This window comes from Cydia strobilella, chromosome 20, assembly GCF_947568885.1.
Source record: "Cydia strobilella chromosome 20, ilCydStro3.1, whole genome shotgun sequence".
Taxonomy (NCBI): Eukaryota; Metazoa; Arthropoda; class Insecta; order Lepidoptera; family Tortricidae; genus Cydia; species Cydia strobilella.
The window spans coordinates 3,607,270-3,629,727 of NC_086060.1; the positions used below are offsets into that span (position 1 = coordinate 3,607,270).

The window sequence follows — 22,458 nt, forward strand, 5'->3', positions numbered from 1 at the left end:
ATATTTGCTAAATATTACGTTGGGCCTTATTTTTTATTTTAACACTAAGGGCCACCCCACACTGGCGTCTTTTGAGCGTCGGTGTATAGTCAGCGCTATGGAAAATGGCGACGCTGCGCAGTTGCGCCTACGTTGCGTCGAGCAGCAGCCATAGAGTTGACTAGACGCTGACGCTCGGGAGATTCTAGTGTGGGGTGGCCTTAACAATCGATCGTTTTAATGGATTTGACATCCGAAAGTTGAAATTTCGAAAAAATAAGGTCCACCTTAATAAATAAATTTAAGGAAACAACTATACATATTTAAGTGGTTAATCAGTAAGTTAATGTAAATAGTGCAGCTTTGACAAGACTACGGTATTTTTCTTACGACTGAAATTAATGTAAATGTTGTAAAAAAGTTCTTTTTTTATAAATGAAAAGGCATTTAGTTTGTGTTGGTACCATTTAATGAAATGATACATTTATGGTACGCGCAGCATCGTTTTAGAGTTAGTATATTATATTGTGTGTTAGTATATGTAATTCGTTTATTGGTATATGTAAATCAAATAAGAAATCTCATGTAGGGGTGTGCATATTATCTGATTATTCTCCAAAATTCATGCAAATGATTAAGCGCACATAAGTGTTTTGATTTTTACAAAGAAACAAAATACAAAGCAAAAGTATAGTAATAAATACTTACCTATTAAACATGGATTTTAAATATAATTAAAAAAAAACCAATCATATTAAATGTCAAAACTAACAGCAAAAATGTTTAATAAATAGTTCAATAATATTGATTTAAATATTCGCTTTTATTTACACGATCTTATGTAAAAATATTATTGCGTCATATGCAATAATGAGTTTGCGTCACAAATAATATTGCTGCGTCATTTGTAATAATAATTACAAATAACAACAACAAGTAATGTAACAAGTTAACACCCTGAACTGATTTTACTTATTTGATCTATTTTATATGTATAAATAGATTTACTATTTATTTATATATTTGAATAGATAACTGCCAACATTATGCTTCGTTTAATCTTTAGCTTAAGCAAATCCTGCATTGTATGTATAAAATAAAGTAGGATCAAGTCTGCCAGATGTAGGTTCCATACGGATTTTGATTCAGATTTTTATTTTATGTTTTACTCTAATATTTAGAGTTGTTCACACCTTTTTTCGATTTTTTTTATGATTAATTTTTTTATTAGGATTGAAGAAAGTTCTCTACTCAGAATCGCGAGCGCTTTCCATCCTAATACGAGAAAAAAGCAAAAATTTTATTTCCATTCCGTTGCCATTTTTCCTAGACTTTGTATGACGGTAACGGAGTGGAAAGAACGAAAAATTTATGGAAAATTTTGAACACTTTAGGATCGAAAAAGCTGAGTGATTCTGAGTAGAAATTACATAAAAAATCCGAAATCTGACAAAAGTGTAGTGTAACAACTTGAAATAAAAAGGCCCACCTAATGATTTATATTTGTATACAAAAGCGTCGAACAAAAAAAGGAATTTTATTTTTGTTTTATCCATTGTTTTATTATTTTAAATTTTTAAATAAATGAAAATCTAAATTAAAATTCGTAAAATTTAGTTATTTCGAATATAAATGCAAATTTAAAACATTTGCTTGTTTGATACCACATATAATATGAAGTAGCATTTTATATTAAATGCAAATAAAATACACATTTTTTTTCTCAAATGTGTCAAAATCACAAGTTGCGTCGATTTATCGTATCAACACATCATCGTTTCATAATATTGTTGATATTTTAAAATACTCTTATTCATGCATGTATAGATGATCTCATTTAATTGGCTTTTTTAATGTAGAGAATAACATAAATGCTGAATTTTTAATTCCACAATCAATTTGAAAATTGCTGCCTAAGTTACTACATTTTTTTTTTTATACCACGACGGTGGCAAACAAGCATACGGCCCGCCTGATGGTAAGCAGTCACCGTAGCCTATGGACGCCTGCAACACCAGAGATATTACATGCGCGTTGCCGACCCCTTAAAAACCTGTACACTCCTTTTTTGAAGAACCCCATACTGTAGCCCCTCGGGAAAACCTCGGCAGGGAGCTCATTCCATAGCCGAAGCGTACGCGGGACCATTTAGGTGCTAGGGTGTGAGGATGAACGCCCTGCTGATGGCGAGCGGTGCGGTGATAGAAAGCGGCCGTTGGCATCATGTCAAACAATTCTTCAGAGCACAGCCCATTGTACAGGCGGTAGAACACACACACAAAAAAAAAGTACCCTTTTCAAGTCTACATGTATCAAACCATTTTTTTAATTGTTCGGACGTCTTCAATTTTCATATTATAACATTCTTTTTACCTATTCTATTCTTTAGATTTCTTATTAAAGCTCTATCTACTGTCCGCGCGCCAATTCCGTGCATTCGGACTATTCGGAGGTCGAGGTAGTGGGGTGTGCGCCGCGCCCGTACGTACAAAATGACACCACTCTGTCATGACACCCAACATTCCTAACATTCCTCAGCCGTGCACGGAATTCGCGCGCGGACAGTATATCTTATTTAAAAAAGATATTTTTTTCTTCTTCTTAGTGTGTTTTTGTTAAACCTTCACTACCTCACTTCCTGCTCACATTTAAGCAATATTTTACGTAATCCAATGTATGTCAGTGTATGTCAATACCTAGATATTTACGCAAAACTTCCATAAAATACAATAAATTGGGGTTGATCCCAGCCTCACAATTTACTTGCTAATTTTAGGATGGCATTTCCTATTTAAAACCATTTATTTACGTAATTAAATATACAGAGGTACAACAATACAAATACTAAACTAAATTAATAACTAGCTTAAATCTAAAATAGGCCCTTGAGGCATTGTACCAAGGATGCTGGCGGCATTTCCTCGCTGTATCGCAATGCTGATACGTTGTGCGAGGAAGCCGCCAGCTCTTCGGTCACCAGTTACGTCAACCAAACGCTTCACGATTTCTGCAAAAAACTTGTGCGCGCTGGGACCCCATGGACCTAGAGTTTCGTATTTGTCTAAAAAATATAATAAAAAAATGCAATATTTTATTTTTCAGCAGTTCTATGATTAATTATTTAAAAAAAACCGATAGATTTGTATTGAAATACCCAAGGTATTCTATATTTTAAATCACATTTATAATCGGGACCACCACGACCAGTGAAACCTGTCGAAACGTCGGTAAATAAAGGTAACAAAATAAATTCGCGAAAAATACCCGTTTATAAACGTGATTTAATATGTTCAAAGCGCGAAGGTTTTAAATGTTATATTCTGTATTTTTTTTAGACAAAAGCTTTATTTGAGATATGTTGTTTTAATAAAATCTGCTCATTACTATGTATAGTTATGATAATATATTTTTCTTCATTTTTATTTTATGAACAACGTTTTTGATGTTCAAGTTTTATGCAAATTTCATATTAATGTTTCATTTCTGAATGTGTTGAGTCTCTGGCAGCTTTTAATATATCCATCATTCATAAAATCAGCCTTAAATATTATATGGTAAAGTCCATCTAAGCTAATTTTGCCCCGACTTTAACAGAACAAAGTGGAAGAGTATCATTATTATTAACATCACATTTTCATAGAACTTTTACATTAATAATGACATCGCCACACTTTGTTATTGCAAAAGCCATGCAGAGTTAGCTTGGTCCGACTATAAGCAGAACTCGGTTAAAAGTATTCAGTTGCGCAAAAGGGCATAAAACTCTTACTTAAAAAATGTTTGCAATTTCATTATTAAAAATGCAAAGTTTAAAATGGTAATACAAAATTTACAATCATTTTGTAGTAAGCCTGTATTTTTAAGTAACTCCAGTAGAATCCGCATATAATGAATGCCATCGAATGGTAGTGACAAATACGTCATTATAAGCGGATGTTATATAAAACATAGTTCATCAAATTCTTATTTACTTGTGTTAAGAGGAAAGGGGGCGACCGCCTCGAAACCGGTTTTCCATACAAACGTACATACACAATTTGATGTGTTTTAATCATAGATATGCCCGACCGTTGAATTTTTTTAGGGTTTTTAATTATTTTAAAAGTTAGGAGCGAAAAAACACAATTTGATGTATTTATATCATAGATATGCCCGACCAAACTGTTAAAAAAATTAAACATTTTTTTTAGGGTTTTTAATTATTATAAGTTAGGAGCGAAAAACAGGTTTCATACAAATTTTTAAAAGATCCTAACTCTTATAATAAAGTAAAAATCGAAAAAAAAAAACGGTCGGGCATAGCTGTGATTAAAATACATAACTTTGTGTAATAATATTTTCCACAATGTCAATATCCAGGGAGGAAATTGAGGACTACATTTGTATGGAGAATCGATCGTCCCCTATCCTCTTAAGAGATCGCTTTCTAGCGATAAGACCGCCTGTTGTTTACCTCTACTTCTGTTGCTGTTTTTTTTTTGTTTTTTTATTGAGGTGTGCACACAGAGTATTGTATTATCTTAGGCTTTTATCCCTTTTCCAAGTTTTGTCTGCCAATAACAAATGAAGGGTACATGAAAAGAACATGTCTAGTCACTTTAGTAACATTTTGAGTAATCGAGGTTTTAAAATTTGGAACTGAAAATTTATGGTAAATCCGTGACCAGGTCTTTTTTAACAAAAAAAAGTTGTGTTACATATATATATATATATATATATATATATATTTTTTTATTTTTTTTATTGCAAAGGGAAACAAACAGCATATAATCACACATATAATTTAACAAATTGAGTTGACACAACAGCCAGAACAGTTTCCACTTATAGTTAACACAATTATACAGTGGTAGCAAAAGACACGAAGAGAGTGGTAGAGATATAACTAATAGTTTATTAGCTCTACATTTTGAGATGAAAATCTCATTTTCCGAAAAAAGTGACTAGACATGTTCTTTCCGTGTACCCTTGAATGATTTTCAAAATACAGACTTTGTAATACTTGTGTTGTATAGCGGTAGCAGCATAGCAGAATTTGTGTAAGCATATGACATTAATATATAGTCGATACTGTAGTTTAAGATTAACGTCTTAAGAGCGTTGTAAATATCCTGACACATAAATTATTGTATTTCATAATAAAATATTGATCGGTCACTGTGGTTTTATTTTAAAGCAAACTTTATAAAAAAAAATACAAGTTATTTTTATGTGCATTGGACTATACATTATGTAGGTTGTGAAAAATATTTTGCCGTCGTATTTTCTCGGAAACGTTCGCATTTGTCATGCTACTTCAGTCAACCTCAGTAGGTACTTTTTGTACTGAGACTGACTGAAGTAGCATTTTAACAGTCATAACACGTTCGTGCATTTCCGTGAAAATACGATGGCAAAGGATTATTCACTACATCTGTACTGTACCGTAAAACGGGGTGGCTTTCAAATGCAGGGGCGTGTTTGAAATTTTAGTTTTTAAGCCATGAATACATTTTTATGCGATATTTTTTACAGTAATCTAACAGTTACATGAACATTTTCAGTAAATAATGAATGCTGGTAATTTTATGGCCGTTTTAAAACTCCAAGTAACCCCCTAATTTCCTAAAGCCCCCGTTTCACGGTCCCTATAGTTCCTGCCGCTAAAAAAATTAGGAAACTTCTTGCTAAGGGAAAACGGAAATATTTACAGTTTCGCTCAAACTTGCGACCTTTTGGAACACCGGCGAAGCTTACCCGAAGTGTGCGAACTTTTCCATTCTCCTTTTGTTGACAAGCCTTAGGTCATTTTTTAAATGCAAAAGGTCAAATTCGAGTCCTGCAGCGCTGAATTTTTCCGATTAAAAAATATGTAATATTACTTGCAGACTGCAGACGTATCTGGTTGATAAAATAAAACAATACCTAGTAACCATTGAGTTATTATTAGGCACTTAATGTACTTTATAGAAGCCATAACAATGAAATTGTTGCTATCGCAACCTGTACCACGCAACCTGAACGTCGTAAGCGCCATAAAATTCATGGCGCTTACGCGTTTAGGCCGCGAGATTAACGCTCGGCTTCTATCATCATCATCTCCTAACCGATTTCGGCCACTGCGACTGCGTTCTACCGCTGAGGGCATCGCTGGTGCGCTCTTAGGTGACTGACATAGCCAATTTTTGCAGCAAATGTGCGACAATACTCGCTGCAGGTCAGCATCCCTCCGACATAATTGTAAAGTATGGCCACAGGCGGTCTGGCCTGTAACTTAGCGTCGAGTTCTGTGCGCCGCCTAGCTTCAAACTGACGCACATGCGTCTGCACAATATGCCTCCAACGTGGACGGTCACTGGCTAGACTCCCATGTCGTTGGCTCTATATGAGCTCTCTTCATATGCCGCTTCAACACAGTTTTGAACCGCAAGAACTGGTCGCCTTGCTTGCGCTTTCCATCTTGCAGTTCGCAGTTGAAGATGCGTTTCGCGACTCGGTTCTGGGACATTCGGGAGACGTAACCGCACCATCTCGTAGCTGTCGTCTCATTAGGTAGGCCGTAGGCCTCCATTCTAGCGCTGATGCACGCTGCGTCAGACAAATGTGCACGCAATCATATTAAATGTATGAAACCGATATGCGTATACCGGGCTTAAGGATCTCCGTGTTCCTAACACGGTCGGACCAATGGACGCCCATAATTCCGCGGAGGCATCTTAGATGGAAGCTGTCTATATAATGAGCGAATATGCTTACGATACAGGCACCACGTTTCTGAGGTATACAAGAGATTCGGCAAGACGTCTTCTATTCTATGGTGTGTCGTCAAAACAACAACGAATAGCGCAGAATACTGGTTCTCTGTGCCAGTTCTATACGTAGGTAGTATTTCATTGGTTTAAACTTCTCGCATCTATATATATTCATCTATAACATATAATTTACACTATTTATTCATGTAATAACAATTAAAAATACATATAAAACTTAAAAAACTAAAACTAAAAATAAATAAAACTAATCTTAAAATAAATACCTAAAGACTAATCCCCTGCGGCACGCGGCATGGTGCCGTAGATGCTGGCAGCATTTCCTCGCTGTATTGCAATGCTTACTCTTTGTGCGAGGAAGCTGCCAGCTCTACGATCACGTCTATAATTTTTTTAGCCAATTGTTTAAATAATGAAGACGCATTCGGACCCCACGGGCCAAGGGTCTCGACCCCAAAAGGTACGAAATCGTATTCGGGGCCGAGACCCCTATATTTTGTATTTTTTAATTTCTCAGCCGCCTCTGCCGCCGCGCCAACTTTTGCAGTAGTGCCGTGGAGATGAGACGGGGCTAGGGTGTCTACACATGTGACGTCCCACACCAGCACCCGTCCCATCTTCCACGGAACCAGTGACATTCCGTCCGGTCTCTTACCATCGTCTCTTACAATACCAGCAGGCTCGAGAAGAGCTGGCACGTTGACGCTGGCAAGAGACCGGCGGTGAATATCGTTAAGCGCGGCGTGCGTGGAACAAATAACATTGAATTCTTTGCTCTACAGTGACATATACGTGAGATCTGACACATTGCGCTATTGTAATAATTGAGGAATGAAGATCTTGACGATATGCCTAGTTATGTTTATGTCAGATGTTTATAAACAACAATTATTGTTTGAGGATACGAACACTATTATCATCGATACAACGTCTACGAGATTTTAGTTTGGCTTATGAAGTGTAGCCGGAAAGGTTAAGGTGGTAAAAAAAAACAAGGAACTCATATTCCTCTTTTAGTGTTAGAATTTCTAGTTTTTGTGAGCCATGAAGATTTATATTACTATAAAAGTTATGGCTAAAGTTTTTTAACCAGGTTTAGCTTAGATATTCTACTGTGTAAGTCGACTCGAGAGACCTAAACTCGTCTTGGATCCTGATATGAGAACACAGGTATTACCTAGCATCTTAAGCAAATCATTCTAATACTACGTATTCATAGGACTACCTTCTTCATTCCTTTTCGACTTCTTCATTCACTTTTCCAATCGCTTGAACACAACTTGTATTTTACTTCTCGTGTGTTGAAAGACGAGCAAGCGAAAGGATTCTATAGTTCTAAAATAGAATCCTGAGCGTAGCGAGCGTAGAATATTCCACACTCGCGGGTAAAATACAACTTTGCATCCTTGTATAACAAATAACTATGTTTTGTCGAATCCGAAGATCGCAATGAACACGCGCAAAATATCATATCAAAGGAGCCTTATACATATTTCCACTTCTGTACTTTTTCTAATTATTCTGTGTATTCTGTTTTTTTATTCCGTAGACTAAAATGACATTTCATGTGGTACTAAGAAATGTCATCTCATACAAATGAAACGTCATTTTAGTCTACGGAATAAAAAAACAGACTTTAGTAATTTATGCTAAACCTCTACATTATGGAGGGTAGAGGTCCTTCTGGTCCTTACACTTGACATATTGCGTCACCAAATGTCTAGAAGACATGTAATTCATGTAAACAAACCCACACCTACCGTTATATTTGTATTATTCTACATTTTTACCCAATGTTACCTTTATTTTATAATTTTCTGTTTAGACTTAGACTTTATTTTCATAGCAATGTATTTTAGTATTCTGATTTTGATAATAAATTCGTGTGATAGCAGTGACTACATTTGTGCCGAAATTATGGATAAATCCTTCAGAACCCGTGATATTTTGGGTAAGCACTACATAAATTACTAATGCAAATGCATATTTGGGTCCTATATATTGTTAAGAGATGGTTGACCTAAAGCAAAAATATCAGTATCAACTGATAAATAGAGAAATAAGTAAGCTTAGGGTGCTCACTCCATACAACTGGTTATTAGCCCGAAAGCTTGACATAATGAAGGCAGGGCGACTAAGGGGGTTAAGGGAGGAGCGGAGAGCGGACGGGGGCTTGAATACCAAGTTTTACAACGGGCGCCCTAATCAGTCCCCCTAGTCGGCATTTCTTCATTAAGCCAGGCTTCCGGGCTAATAACTAGTGTACGGAGTGAGCACTCTAAGCTTAGGTACCTTCTGATTTTTCTCTATGGTTTATGCAAACCAATGGAGGGAGAGTGAAGAATCCAGCAACCAGTCCAGGGATGTTGCGAATATTCGCATCTGCATCCGCAACCGCGGAACTTCCGCATTTTTTTCAACATCCGCATCCGCATAAAATCGATGCGGAGCTTAATGCGGATGTGGAACAGTTAGGTACAGGAACGTCTTAGCGGCGGCGTAAGTGCTAGGTAATGTCGTCATTAGCCAATAGGAATCTCGTTACGTTTTTGTGATCGTCGATCGAGTACTTTAGCCTATGAGGGACAGCGACAAGAAGTGAAAAGTTTGTTTTATTTGGACTTTAGTATAGTAATGCGATTGTGGGGCACCTATATTGTTGTTCAAATACTAAAAGTTTCGTTTTTTTAAATAAAAATTACTAAAGTGTAATATTTGAAGTTTTTTATGCGTAGGTATATCTCGACACCCGCTTCCGCGGAAGTGAGCCTTTAAAAATCAGCATCCGCAACATCCCTGAACCTGTCTATGAAGCACGGTACATACATTCATGGGGTTTCTATTATATATGCACAAAGTACCGACACTACACATTGATTAATGATCAGTGTTTATTGCGAAGTTCGTACATTTCCCATTGAAATGATTAAAGGCAAGTAGCTAATGTGAAGTCCAGCCACACTTATTGTATTATATTCCAGAAATGTATCTACTGATATTGTTGGTTGGCCTGACTCTGGCTTCTGAGGACGAGCAGCAATACTGCGGGGGGCGCTACACACACCTCTGTCTAGGGAAAGGCCAGCATGTGGCCTGCCAGTTTCCAGTGGTAAGATAACATCAGATATTAGGTATACCTACAGAAATGGATCTACTAATATTAATGACCAACCACCACCAAGTTTACCAAGTAACCAAACTATTACCAAGCAAGTTTATTACCAAGTTTTCTCAATAAACTACAATTCTTGAGAAAATTGCAGACAGAGCAGCGTCACAGTTTTGAAGCAGCGTGGCTGGAGATTGTAGGTAGTCGTAAAGTGCGTATAGGTACTACACTACGTTTGTCGCTGTCACTGTCACATTTCGCAAGAAAGAGCGGGAAAGATCATGCGCGCCAAGTGTCAATTTTGGTCGAATTTTGTCGATTTTTATTTAGTTTAACCCTTAAATGCATGATTTTTTGTATAACTTTTTAATACATTGAAATAGATGTGTCATGCTGTATAAAAGTAATAAATGTGATTTTGGATAGCTGCATATTGAGCCACGGACCATCAAATATACGATGCATATATACATCATTATGCATTTAAGGGTTAAAAACGTTACCATAGAATATCGAAATTCGAAAGCTATGAAATTACTATTTAAGTTAAGATTGTTTTTTCTTTTTTTTTGTTTTTTCACATAATAAATAATCGAGTAAAGTTAGACTAAAAGTCCGAGTAAGAGGTTACTTTGGGAATTATTTGTATCGAGCGAAGTGTCATAATTCGTGTATCGGAAGCTATGTAATTAAAGATAATATAGTAAAAAACTACATATATTTTTTCCACGTCTACGAATATCAACGCCTCTTAGAAAAACATGATCATATAAGATTTTTCGCATTCTGGCTCAGGGAACCGCCTTAACTACGCTAATTTGTTACAGGCAGGTTCGGGGCCTAACTGTCAAAACTACTCGAGGATTCGTTTCACCGCTGAACTTCGAAATGTTATCACTAATTTCATAAACAAGTCAGTTAAGTTATATTCGTTTGCCATTAATACAGTAGATCTGTAGTTGCGGAAAGTTTTCGAAAAATTTAGAAAAAATCACCGGAGACAGCTTTCATTTTAGAAACGAAAAAAATCGATTGATATACAAATATATGACAATCAATGAGAATGTTTCCAAGTGGAAATTTCGGAATTTTAGAAACTTTTCGACGGTACATCAGTAGCCATTAATCACATATCGATAACAATAATAATACATGAACTATTGAGACTAACCCACACGATCACTTTACCACAAGTTATCATAGGATGTCATAGGTCATAGACCTACATATTTTTTTATATATATTATTTTATTTTATATATTTTTATTAGCCACATATTTTGAATAAGGTGTAGAGTTTGTGAAGTTAGGGCTTGTAGAGCTAGAAGCTTGGCTCTATGGTTATGGTTTCGTCTTGGCAACATTTTACATGAAAATGTTTTTGATGGGATTTTTTACTTTTCCTTGACAAGAGGTGTGTTTGGATGCGTGGCGATTAGCCACAAAGTGTTACTCCAAATAGGTGAATAATTATTTCAGACGGAGGCAGAGGATCGCTGCAGGCCATGAGAGAGTTAGAGGAGGCAAACACATACCGACTCCGCAGGTCATGATGTTTGTTGTGAGTATCTGCCCACTTACAGCCATTACGCTTTCGGTATACTTCGGCCTTTAATGATCGTGGGCCGTATACCTACCTATTTAACTAACTATTTTATGTATATAGTATTCGGTTTTCAGTACTTCAAAATAATTAATATTTAATACCTTGAGCATCGTGAAAATAAGTGATTCCACAATTTAGTTTAGTCACAGATTACCTAGATAATAGGTTTAGTTACCTAATGACATAGGGACAGTAGGTACCAAGATACCGGTTATTGGTCTGACCATTTTTAGGATGCTGTTCAAATTGTGAAAATGTAACATTCGAAGCTCAATATAAAGATGACTTTAGCAGTTTATATTTTTTTTAATAGCCTGTAGTGTCTCCCCTCGTTTTGTTTTCCATGCCTCCCGTTGTTGAGCTGTTTCTGGCCAGTTATTAGTGAAGGTGTCTAAGTCGTCCCGCCATCTCCGCCTGGGCCTGCCACGTCCGCGCTTATTTTGCGGCGTCCACTTGGTGACTAAATTATAAATTTATTACCTATAATTTTATAAGTAAAGGTATTACCTAATAAAACAAATTCATTATAGGAATGGGACGTCGAGTTGGCGAGACTTGCTCAGAGATTGGCTGACCAATGCTACTTTGTCCATGACGAATGCAGAGCGACAGGTAACTATTTAAGCATGCATCTCATACAGTGTGTTAGCGGTTCGTGTGACTCTTAGGTAATACTTTAATTGACCGTTTTTCCTGTTTCTAGTTCGGTACCCCTACGCCGGTCAATCCGTAGGCGAAGTGCGATGGCGACATCTCAGCGACAACTACGAACTGAGCGCTCAGCGCGCTATTCGACGCGTGTTCGACGCCTGGTGGGGCGAGCGGCGGCGGGTAGAACCGCATCAACTCGTCAAGCCTTTCAAAATTAGCAATAAGTAAGTGGCAGCACCTTCTGATAGTTCGGTGGCGACATCTCAGCGAATACTATACTACGAACTGAGCGCTCAGCGCGCTATTCGACGCGTGTTAGACGCCTGGTGGGGCGAACGGCGGGGGGAAAACCGCATCAACTAGTGAAGCCTTTCAGAATTAGCGACAAGTAAGTGACATCATCTTCAGATAGTTACTTGTACCTACGAGCTAGAAGTGCGATGGCGACATCTCAGCGACAACTACGAACTGATCAGCGCGGCATTCGACGCGTGTTCGACGCCTGGTGGGGCGAGCGGCGGCGGGTAGAACCGCATCAACTCGTGAAACCTTTCAGAATTACCGAAAAGTCAGTAATAACTAAGTTAACTAGGGAAATTGTGGTTATATCTGACATTTTTGAAGGCAGACGGAATACTCTAGCTCAGTTATTGATACTAATGGTTCACAATGCTCGACAGAACTACCTAAGATGCTCGTATCTACCTAGTAGGGGAGATCATTTACTTTTATCAATATAAGACGTAACTTACTATAAGATGATTTGTGGTCAAGATAGATTTTAATTCATAAAAAAAAGAAAAAAACCCTATTTTCTTGTATAAACTCCCCCTTTTTTCTCCAGAGGCCTAGTCTGGGGCCACTTCAGCCAACTCGCAGTATGGTCGCTCCGTGCGGTCGGCTGCGGCGCCGTCCGCCACGGCGAAGACTACCCTCGTCTGCTGCTCGTCTGTAACTTCTCTCATACGAACATGCTTGGAGAGAAGACGATTGTCCCGGGGGAAGTGGGGCCGTGCCCGGAGCATACGAGGAGGAAAGCGAGGTCTAACTTCCCGCTGTTGTGTGCCTCGGTTAGTACCATTGTGTATTTACTTACCTTAGGTAATCATTAGACTCTGGCACAGCGAACTTGTCAGTAGAAAAAGGCGTAATGTGTCAGTAAAAAAAAATTAAAAATGGAGAGGCCACGACGTTTATCTCCTGACAAGTCGGGACAACTACCCGTTTTTGTTCAATGTTTATTATTATTACACAACAGTAAAAACATCCGCGGACTGGTCCGAAGATAGATCCCCCGGTTTCAACAATAAAGTGACGCTCGGTGGAGAGGACTGGGTTTATATAAAACTATTGTAGCTCAATCCAGTGATTCGTTCCAGTTGTCAGCAAGTGCTCAGCCATTGCGGATTTGTGTACTTGGCGATTTTTAACAGCCGCTATGTGTTCTTTACCCTCTGGTGAACGCTATGCTTCTTAGTCTGGCCAATATACCTAGGTACCATATTGTTATATTTTACTATATTGTTACTATAATTTATACCTACGTTTTAATTTTGACACGAGATTTGTTCTCAAGTATCTATGTGTCATACAAATCAATTACCTATTGTTTCATTTACTGTGGCAAAACGTTAACTTGCAGTGCAGGACGCGCTTAAAGCGTCTGCTAGACGGTTGCCGACAAGCCTCAGACGGCGCGACCTTGGTCTGTGGGTCGTCGTGATGGCCGTCTGAGTGTTTTGAGGGCCCACGGCGAATACCGAATTTCGCAAATTGCGGGCATCTTTCTCTGTCACTTTAATTACGCCTGAATTCGAGTAAAAGAGAAAGTTGCCCGCAATTTGCGAACTTCGGTGTACGCGGTGTGCCCTCTGGCTAGACGGTTGGCCGACCACAGTGTGTTCAGAACTCGCAGACGGACAACACGGATTGCAAAATGGCCCGTAGCAATTGCAATTGACATAAGAATGGAAAAAAATGAAAAAGGGTATCGATGAAACGCTGGCTTATAAAACGGTATTAGTTATTTAAACTTAATGAATTTGCTGAACTACGATTACATTCATAACTTTCTCAGAATAGAGAGCAAAGTCTTTGATGAATTATTAGAAATGGTGCGACCTCGGATCACTAAAAGATACAAATATGAAACCTGCTGTCTGCTGAAGAACGGCTTATCGCTACACTTCGATATTTAAATACAAATACAAATACAGATACAAATACACAGCCGCAGGAAGGGGTACAGAGATCTTAGATATAGTGCAATAGTTCCACATCAACTGCTCTCGGAAATTCTAGAAACTTGTCGGTCAACCTACAGGGTAAGTTACAAATTATTTATTATTGTAAATATATTTATAACATGATCATGCGAATAAATACCTAATAATTTAATTTTTAAACACCGATAATCTGTATCGTCGAAGATATTTACACTATCGTCAGAAGGCTCGCATGTTGATGAGTGATCTTGGGGTTCAGGCACATGTATGGTAGGTGGTTGTGTGTAAGGATGTGAAACTTGGCTATGAATGGGAGAATATGTGACAGGTGAAAGTGATGCGGAATTATGGTTTTGCATTTGGGTTGGGGTTGCGACTGGACGCGAAGATGTGTAGCTGATACGCGACGTAGCTGTTACTGTGTTTTGTGAGGGATGAAAGGATGGTGTGAGATTAGGAATAAGGATCGAAAGAGCTCGTGATTCTGAGAACATAAAATTCTTCCAAAAAAGTGGAGTGCACAACTTAGCCCTTAGCCATTCAGATAAGCTCTCGAATGGATTCTGACATTATAAAAACCTTTTTAAGACCGCGAGATTAAAAAAGATACCTATCACGTATACAAGAACGACCATCATATCCGAACAGGTGGGTTTAAGTAGTATCAAAATATGTTTCCCGCCAACACAATTATGGAATTGCCACTGATTTTCAAATTAATGTGCAGTCGCTTCCCATTCGTCTTGCGTAGAAAGCAGTTATAAAATAAAATTTAAGATGTATGACTACAGTGGAAGGTAGAGAACAGTGGGTCAGTCGGAAGGAATTTATTAATCTTGGTTGGCGGTTTGTTAATTCTACTTTTTTTTTATTGTTACAGGAAGGACGCCGAACCGAAACTAGTGTAAAAAGCATAAAACAGATAAATCGTTATGTAAAATCGACACAACAACAGAAATTGCTAACTACATCGGTGACCTTATTAATAGAAAATAAAAAGGAAACGAACGCATTTCGAATGTACGTAGGCGAAACAATAAAACGAATCTCATCTGATCAGCGAGAAGTAGCCGAAAAGTTTATTTCTGATGTGCTTTTTCTCGCCAGAAGAAATAAATTAACCTCTGATTCAAAAATAGAAGCTAATAATCCTCGTCATGCTGACAGCCATGTCCCTCAATATCATTCCTCGCCCTATGTCATACAATCTCCTTTCTCGGCCAAAGTTACCCAGTCACCTCACACGAACGCATTTCAAATGTACGTAGGCGAAACATTAGAATTAATCTCATCTGATCAGCGAGAAGTAGCCGAAAAGCTTATTTCTGATGTTCTTTTTCTCGCCAGAAGAAATAAATTAACCCCTGATTCAAAAATAGAAGCTAATCCTCGTCATGCTCACAGCCATGTTCCTCAATATCATTCCTCGCCCTATGCCATACAATCTCCTTCCTCGGCCAAAGTTACCCAGTCACCTCACTCGTCATTCAATGTTTCCTTCCATCAATTACCTCAGCCCCAGAAGCACTATCGTATATTGGTGTATGCTCCACAAACTACTCAACGAGCGTCTTTACCTATAGTATATTCACGTACTCACATCTACACTCAACCTCCGCCTCCCTCGCGATCCATTCATCCCACGCCTATCACCAATTCATCTCATCCCATCGAGTCACCTCCGACTCCGACTCAAAAGCCCCCTCCATCCTTTGATCCCTCCCAAAACACAGTAATAAATACGTCACCTAATATCAGCTATACACTTCGCGTCCAGCCGCCGCCGACAACTGAAATGGAAAACCCTATTTCCGCATCACTTTTACCTGTCACATATTCTCCCATTCATAGCCAAGTGTCACATCCTTACACACAACTTCTTAACCTACATGTGCCTGAACCCCACTCATCAACTTCCGCCTCTTTTGACATGGATGATTATGATGTAATTGTCCACGACGATATGGTCGGATCCGGCAAATGAAGTATCGAAGTATTAAGAATGCGTAGAGCAAAATCAGCGAAAAATGTTTATAAAAAAAAACGATGCTTAAGTTGTAAAATCGTGAGATTTTGAAAGCCAGATAACTGGACTACAACATTACAGCCTTTTCCTGTTTTGCCTCTTAATAATAATAATAAGACAAAAAATAAGTAAAGGAAATTAAAGCGTTCAATTTTACGAGGCCGTGCCGTTACGTACAGCTGCGATCGTGGCCCACAAATGGACTCGCCGGAAGATCAGCGCTGACACTTGGGTCGGCATTATGCTGAGGCGAGCCCGTTTCGTGGTAAACACTGCAAGTATGTTTTTTTTTAATTTTCTTTGTAATGTTATTATGTATCACGAAATAAATGATTTATGATTTATGAAATAATAATAAATATTATAGGCCATACATTCGCCATATCTGTCAAAATACTCCATTGATTTAGATGCCCGCCGGGGTTCGTCAGAGCCGGTCGTGTTGCTCAACGTGACAATTTGACATTTAATTTTGACAAATATATTGACAGAAAATCATGTGCGTATACAAATGTTGATACCAGTGTAAAACTGTCTTCAAAATAAATAGGGTAAATAAATCATTCAAATTAAAATATAACAAATTATTTAAAAATACGAACATAACCGAATCAGTGCAATTGGTTTCTTCATAAGTATAAATGTTCCTAATGCTATACTTAACTGGTTACTTAATTTTTAATGTACCTATTTAGTTTAAGATTATTTTAGAGCGCACCGCCAACAAACTGTTTTACAGTTTGGCGAAACATTAGATTAAGGTACTTATAATGTTGTAATTCTTGTTAAATTTTCAATAAAAAATAATAGCAAAATAATTTCAAAAAAATAAAAAATTAATCACTTAAAATTAAAAAAAGTCTGAAGGTTTGTTTTTCTTATTGGAATCAATTTTCGTTGTGCTGGTATTAATATAACGTCATTTTAAAAATATATATGACTTAATTTCAATATACTAGACACACAGTTTATCAACAAAATTCTTCACATTTTAACGTAAACAATTTTAATTTTTAAAATTTTATTTATGAATACGAAGCAATATCCTTCACATAATTTCTGCAATAAAATTCTTAGCGCCATGCACTATCTCACTAACAAAGGGTTAAGCGGTTAAACCGGTAACCATGGTAACTCCAGGTTTAACCGCGGTTAACCCCGGGTTAGAGGGTTAGTGCAAGTGGCGATTAGTGTCTACCAGTTTTGTTACTATACTAAGAGCTATCACATGCTGTGAAATGCAGTGATATAGTTAATTCAATTATATATTATCAAGAAATTGAAATTAAAGGGGCCGACTGACTATCCGTCCGCCGGCTAAGACTCGACCTGCAGTCTCAGCGAGTTTTAGTGGCTATATTATCAGTTGAAACGTTGTTGAAAGAATGAAACATTTAAGGCCAATACCATCGCAGCGGTTTGGTTTATGTTGGTTTCATGTGACGATTCTTATATAAATGTATCTATTTCTATCAAATAACAACGTGCTTTTATTTAATTGATATTCGGTGGACGTTTATATGAGGTCTTATCATCGTGGCTTTGGCCTTTGGACATTTTTGTAATTAGGGAATGCAATCTCGATTTTAAATATAGTAGTACACAACACAGGTTGAGGAGGTCCAGTGATATAATAACGTCACTAAATCAAACTAACATATTTTTAATTACTTTGTCAAATCTAGATCTCGTCGAAATTAATCTCGATCTCGAAAGTCTGACAGTCGAGCCCACTATACAAAAATTTAACTAAAAATTTACCCTCCTCTACCCCCTTATAAATAAATTATCGGTGATTGGTAATTAAAAATATATTGGTTTAATCATGTACAAATACTAAAAACTGTAATAGATGTCATATATTAAAGAAAAAGTGACGAAGCCCTCCAGTGGTGAAAAACAAATCAAAATATTTAATAAAATAATTTGATTTGTTCCCAAACTTGTTCATGTACAAATACATTTACAATAATAAATAATCTGTAACTTACCCTAAATGTTTTTCTTAATACCTTGTAAATTGCCCAAAAAGTTTCTGGAATAACTTTCGACCGCAGTTGACGTGAAACTATTGATCTAAGGTCTCTTTAATCCCTTATTTTCACTACTATGTTTCGTTATCAGAAATCGTACCATTTCTGATAATTCATCGAATACTTTCCTCTCCATTCTGAGAAAGTTATAAATATCATCGTAGTCCAGCAAATTCATTTAGTTTAAATGACTCGGCAAACGCCGATTATTAAGCCAGCGTTTCATCCATACACTTTACTTTTTTCTTGTCTTATGTCAATTGCAATATGCCACGCCAAACTTTTGCAATTTCGATAGTCTACGGACCATCTTGCGGGCTTTCAATCCGTGTTGTCCATCCGCGAGTTCTGAGCACACTGTGGTCGGCCAACCGTCTAGCCAAAAAACTCAGACGGCTTCACGACGACCCACAGACCAAGGTCGCGCCGTCTGAGTCTTGTCGGCGACCCACTGTGGCCTGAAATTCGACTTATTGATATAGACACCGTTTTTTTTGTTCCTGCTCCATACCTACATTTTTTTTAAACAACAACATAACTCGACACTCTTGGTGCCAAATCATCTGAAATTAATAGGTTAGCATAGCAATGATGGGCAGAACCTATTTCAATCAAAATAATAATTAAAATAACAACTTCGGTTTCTATGTCAATGAGAGCCGAATTTCAGCCCAGAGTGCGACCGTCTAGCAGACGATTAAAAAGTAGGTACCTTAGGTATCTTTTCAGTATTTTACCCTTTAAATATCCAAAAAATTACTTATACGTATATCAACCGAAAATATAACTTCTGTTGTAATTTATTTATTTTTAAGATTATTTAATGTAATGTTCACCCAGGTACTCGCTGTTGTACTCTATATATTTTTATGTCACTGTGAATGTGTTATTGACTTGTGCAATAGCCTTTTTCCTTATCTTATCTTTAGGATTCGGGGACCTTTCGAAATAAACTTCAATCCATGGGAATCTTTTAGATTATTGCCCCCAAGACCTGAGTTTTGTGTCTATATAAGAGCTTGTTCGACACATGGAGAACCATGTGTCGAATGATGGAGCTCAAGGGCCGCGTTTTGACTAACTTCGGTTCCAGAAAGCCTGCTCCAAATACCTTCATTATCTGTCTGGCGAGGTTCTTTGAGGCCTACTAATAATTTTTGAACTATGTAGCTATTTGTAGCGGTTTGGAGATGAGAATGTTGAGATGCATGTGTGGCGTGACGAGATTGGATAGAATAGGGAATTAATAGATGAGAAAGTCTGAAACTTGCACCCATAACCGAAAAACTCAGATCAAATCACCTGGCGTGGTACGAGCATGTGATGCGGAGGGATGAGTCATGTGAAGCGAAAGGTATTGGGAATGAATGTGGATTATGTGGAGGGATGTAAGAGTAAAGGAAAACCAAGGAAAATATGGATGGATTGTGTGAGAGATGTAGGAAAAGAAAGCAGGTGAATGATGAGATGACGAACGACGAAGAAGGAGGAAAAAGCATGCTGCGCCGACCTCAAGTGATGGGAAAAGGGCAAGTGAATGATGATGTAGCTGTTTTCAACCATCATTTATGTAATATTGATGTTACCTGCTTATGTTCATTGGAACCCCCCAATTTCTATTTTTTCTTGTTGGGCTGCAGATACAGATGTGCATGTGCAAGTTGCGGAGTTTCCAAAAAGTTCAAGAAGTCCTAAAATTCTGGAAAAGGAATTTTCAATTTAAAAAAAATCCAAATTATATTTATGTTGGTCCCAAGGTAAAAGAACAAATCAAGAACTCGCGAGTGGTCGAGGAAGAGGTTCTGGATGAGTCGGATTATGATGACGAGGAAGGCAACTCCGAGGTTTTGCAGGAGAATTTGAAGAAACTCGGCGCGGTGGTAACTGGGAAGCCAAAACGGTACAGGGAAGACGAATGGTTCGTATAAGCTTTCATACACATTTTTACAAGCTTTTATTTATTTTGCCCTGTTATTTAGTGTGGGTCAAATCTTGGAAGCTAAATACCCACTTCCCGATTTCCGATTGAGCTGAAATTTTGCATACATATGTAAATCGCATGACAAATACGACATCGAGCTGATCTGGTGATGGAGACAGGAGGTGGCCATAGGAACTCTGTGATAAAACAACGCAAGCTAATTGTGGTTAGATTTGTTAGAATTGGAATAAGTATGAGTTGCCCGTGGTAAGAAAAGTACAGTCAGTAAAACTTGTATCAAAAATGAAATTTTTGACAAAACACCTTTATTAACTAAAACAGAATTTATTGTGTGCTAGTACTACTATACTTCGTTAGCGTGACATGATGCTTATGATCGATAAACACTATCTTATGTCCTTTTCCGGACCTCAAACTATCTCCATGCCAAATTTCGTTCATATCGCTACCCACCAAAAAACGTATATATGTATATATGTTTCAAAATCATTTATTTACGTAATATGTCCGTCTTTGGGTCACAGACTTAGTTATGAGCAGTAGATTCGGAGCAAATAGGAAGTGATAGACGGACAGATGCACGAGTGATCTCACAAGCTTTCTTTTTTTCTTTTGAGGTACTGAACCTATGTCTGTGAAAAACACGTAGGTACATTTACTTTCTTCGTTTGATTTTTCCGTAAAGGGGAAACAACAGATTGAAACCGACCGAAGAAACAGACATCGAAGAAACCGCCACAGCGAAAAAATGGACCACGGGAGCATATCTAGATGAACACGAAATCATCAGCGATGATGATGCAGATTACATTACTCCTTTAAAACAAGGTAAATATACTAAATATATATTATGTCATATATATGAATTTTATTAAATGATTTTTTTCGACTGACCCCAAGCGCCACTTGCACCATCCCACTAACCCGGGGTTAACCGGTTAAACCTATAACCCAGTGTCAAATTGTAGTAACCATGGTAACTCCAGGTTTAACCGGTTAACCCGGGTTAGCGGGATGGTGCAAGTGGCCCTAATCTGTTAAACAAAATGTTGTGTCCTTTGAGCATACTGCTGCTACTGCTAAAACGCCGTCATAAAAAAGTAAACGGAAACAAACCATTTAAAACCAATTTCATTACCCTATTTATTTGGTTCAAATTCATGAAACAGCCTATTCGGAAATAACAAGTTTTGTTATCTCCAAAATTAATATCCTGTTGTTTTTGCCGCCGGCGTGGCTGATTGTTCTTCTAAAAAGCTTCTATATAGATTTGAATCTTATCATGGTAGAAATTGTTGCTTTTGCACGTGCCGTGAAGGCGGGAGCTGACCGTTCTGCATAAAATAAGACAAAGGCTTTTATTTAACAAATTAGGGTCCGAGCCGAAAAAATAATCTCATAAAATTCAGACTATGTTTATCATCATCATGGAATTAATGGATCATAAAAATTGATCATTTCATGAAATGCCATTATAGAATTGATCACTACACACTACACACAATGAAAATAAAAATATTTATTTTTCAATTAATTTCATTTGGGTATGGGAACAGCCTTAAGTAACACTGTGTAGTGGGTTATATGGAATAGCGCAAAGAAAACATGAAAATGACTGTGTTTCCATTATATGTACAATTTTCAGCAACAAAAGCCCCACACAGGAAGCTGAGAGTTAAAATTAAACCTATTACCATAACTACTCCAGAAACTAGTGGGAGGAAGATTATTATAGACGAGGAAGAATATAGGAGTCTCGCGGAGAAGAGTGAAAGAATTAACCCGTAAGTAAGAACTTTTCGAATCCATTCTAATGAACCCAAACTCGATGTGTTTGTGTTTTTCCATCGAATACTTCCGTTTTTTTTTTCAAGTAAAACTTCTTTAGGCGCGACTAGTTTTTTTCTTACGGAAGTACATACTTTTTATTTATATAATATGTCGGTGGCAAACAAGCATACGACCGCCTGATGTTAAGTAGTCCCCGTAGCCAGAGGAGTTACATGCCCGTTTGCTACCTTCCGACTGCATCATCAGATCCATTTCATTTCATTTATTTCATGCAAAAACCATGGTTATTAAAGGTGTTACATAGAGATTTAGTACATGGTCACCCTGCAAGGGCGTAGCACTGTCTTA

General features: G+C 37.5%; 1 protein-coding gene across 1 annotated transcript; it reads left to right on the forward strand.

Annotated features, from left to right (window-relative positions):
* The first annotated feature begins 9,711 nt into the window (after nucleotides 1-9,711).
* On the forward strand, nucleotides 9,712-22,107 carry LOC134750740 (venom allergen 3-like). Its single transcript, XM_063685982.1, has 9 exons — nucleotides 9,712-9,837; nucleotides 10,665-10,750; nucleotides 11,316-11,397; nucleotides 11,973-12,054; nucleotides 12,146-12,317; nucleotides 12,938-13,163; nucleotides 20,135-20,295; nucleotides 21,005-21,147; nucleotides 21,965-22,107. The coding sequence occupies exons 1-9, from the start codon at nucleotides 9,712-9,714 to the stop codon at nucleotides 22,105-22,107; spliced, it is 1,221 nt and encodes a 406-aa protein (XP_063542052.1).
* Nucleotides 22,108-22,458: the final 351 nt, after the last annotated feature.

Coding starts and splice junctions, on each gene's coding strand:
- LOC134750740 (XM_063685982.1), top strand. CDS start 9,712: ATGTATCTACTGATATTGTTGGTTGGCCTGACTCTGGCTTCTGAGGAC. Junction 9,838..10,664: donor TGGCCTGCCAGTTTCCAGTG/GTAAGATAACAT, acceptor AATTTGTTACAG/GCAGGTTCGGGGCCTAACTG. Junction 20,296..21,004: donor CGGTACAGGGAAGACGAATG/GTTCGTATAAGC, acceptor TTTTCCGTAAAG/GGGAAACAACAGATTGAAAC.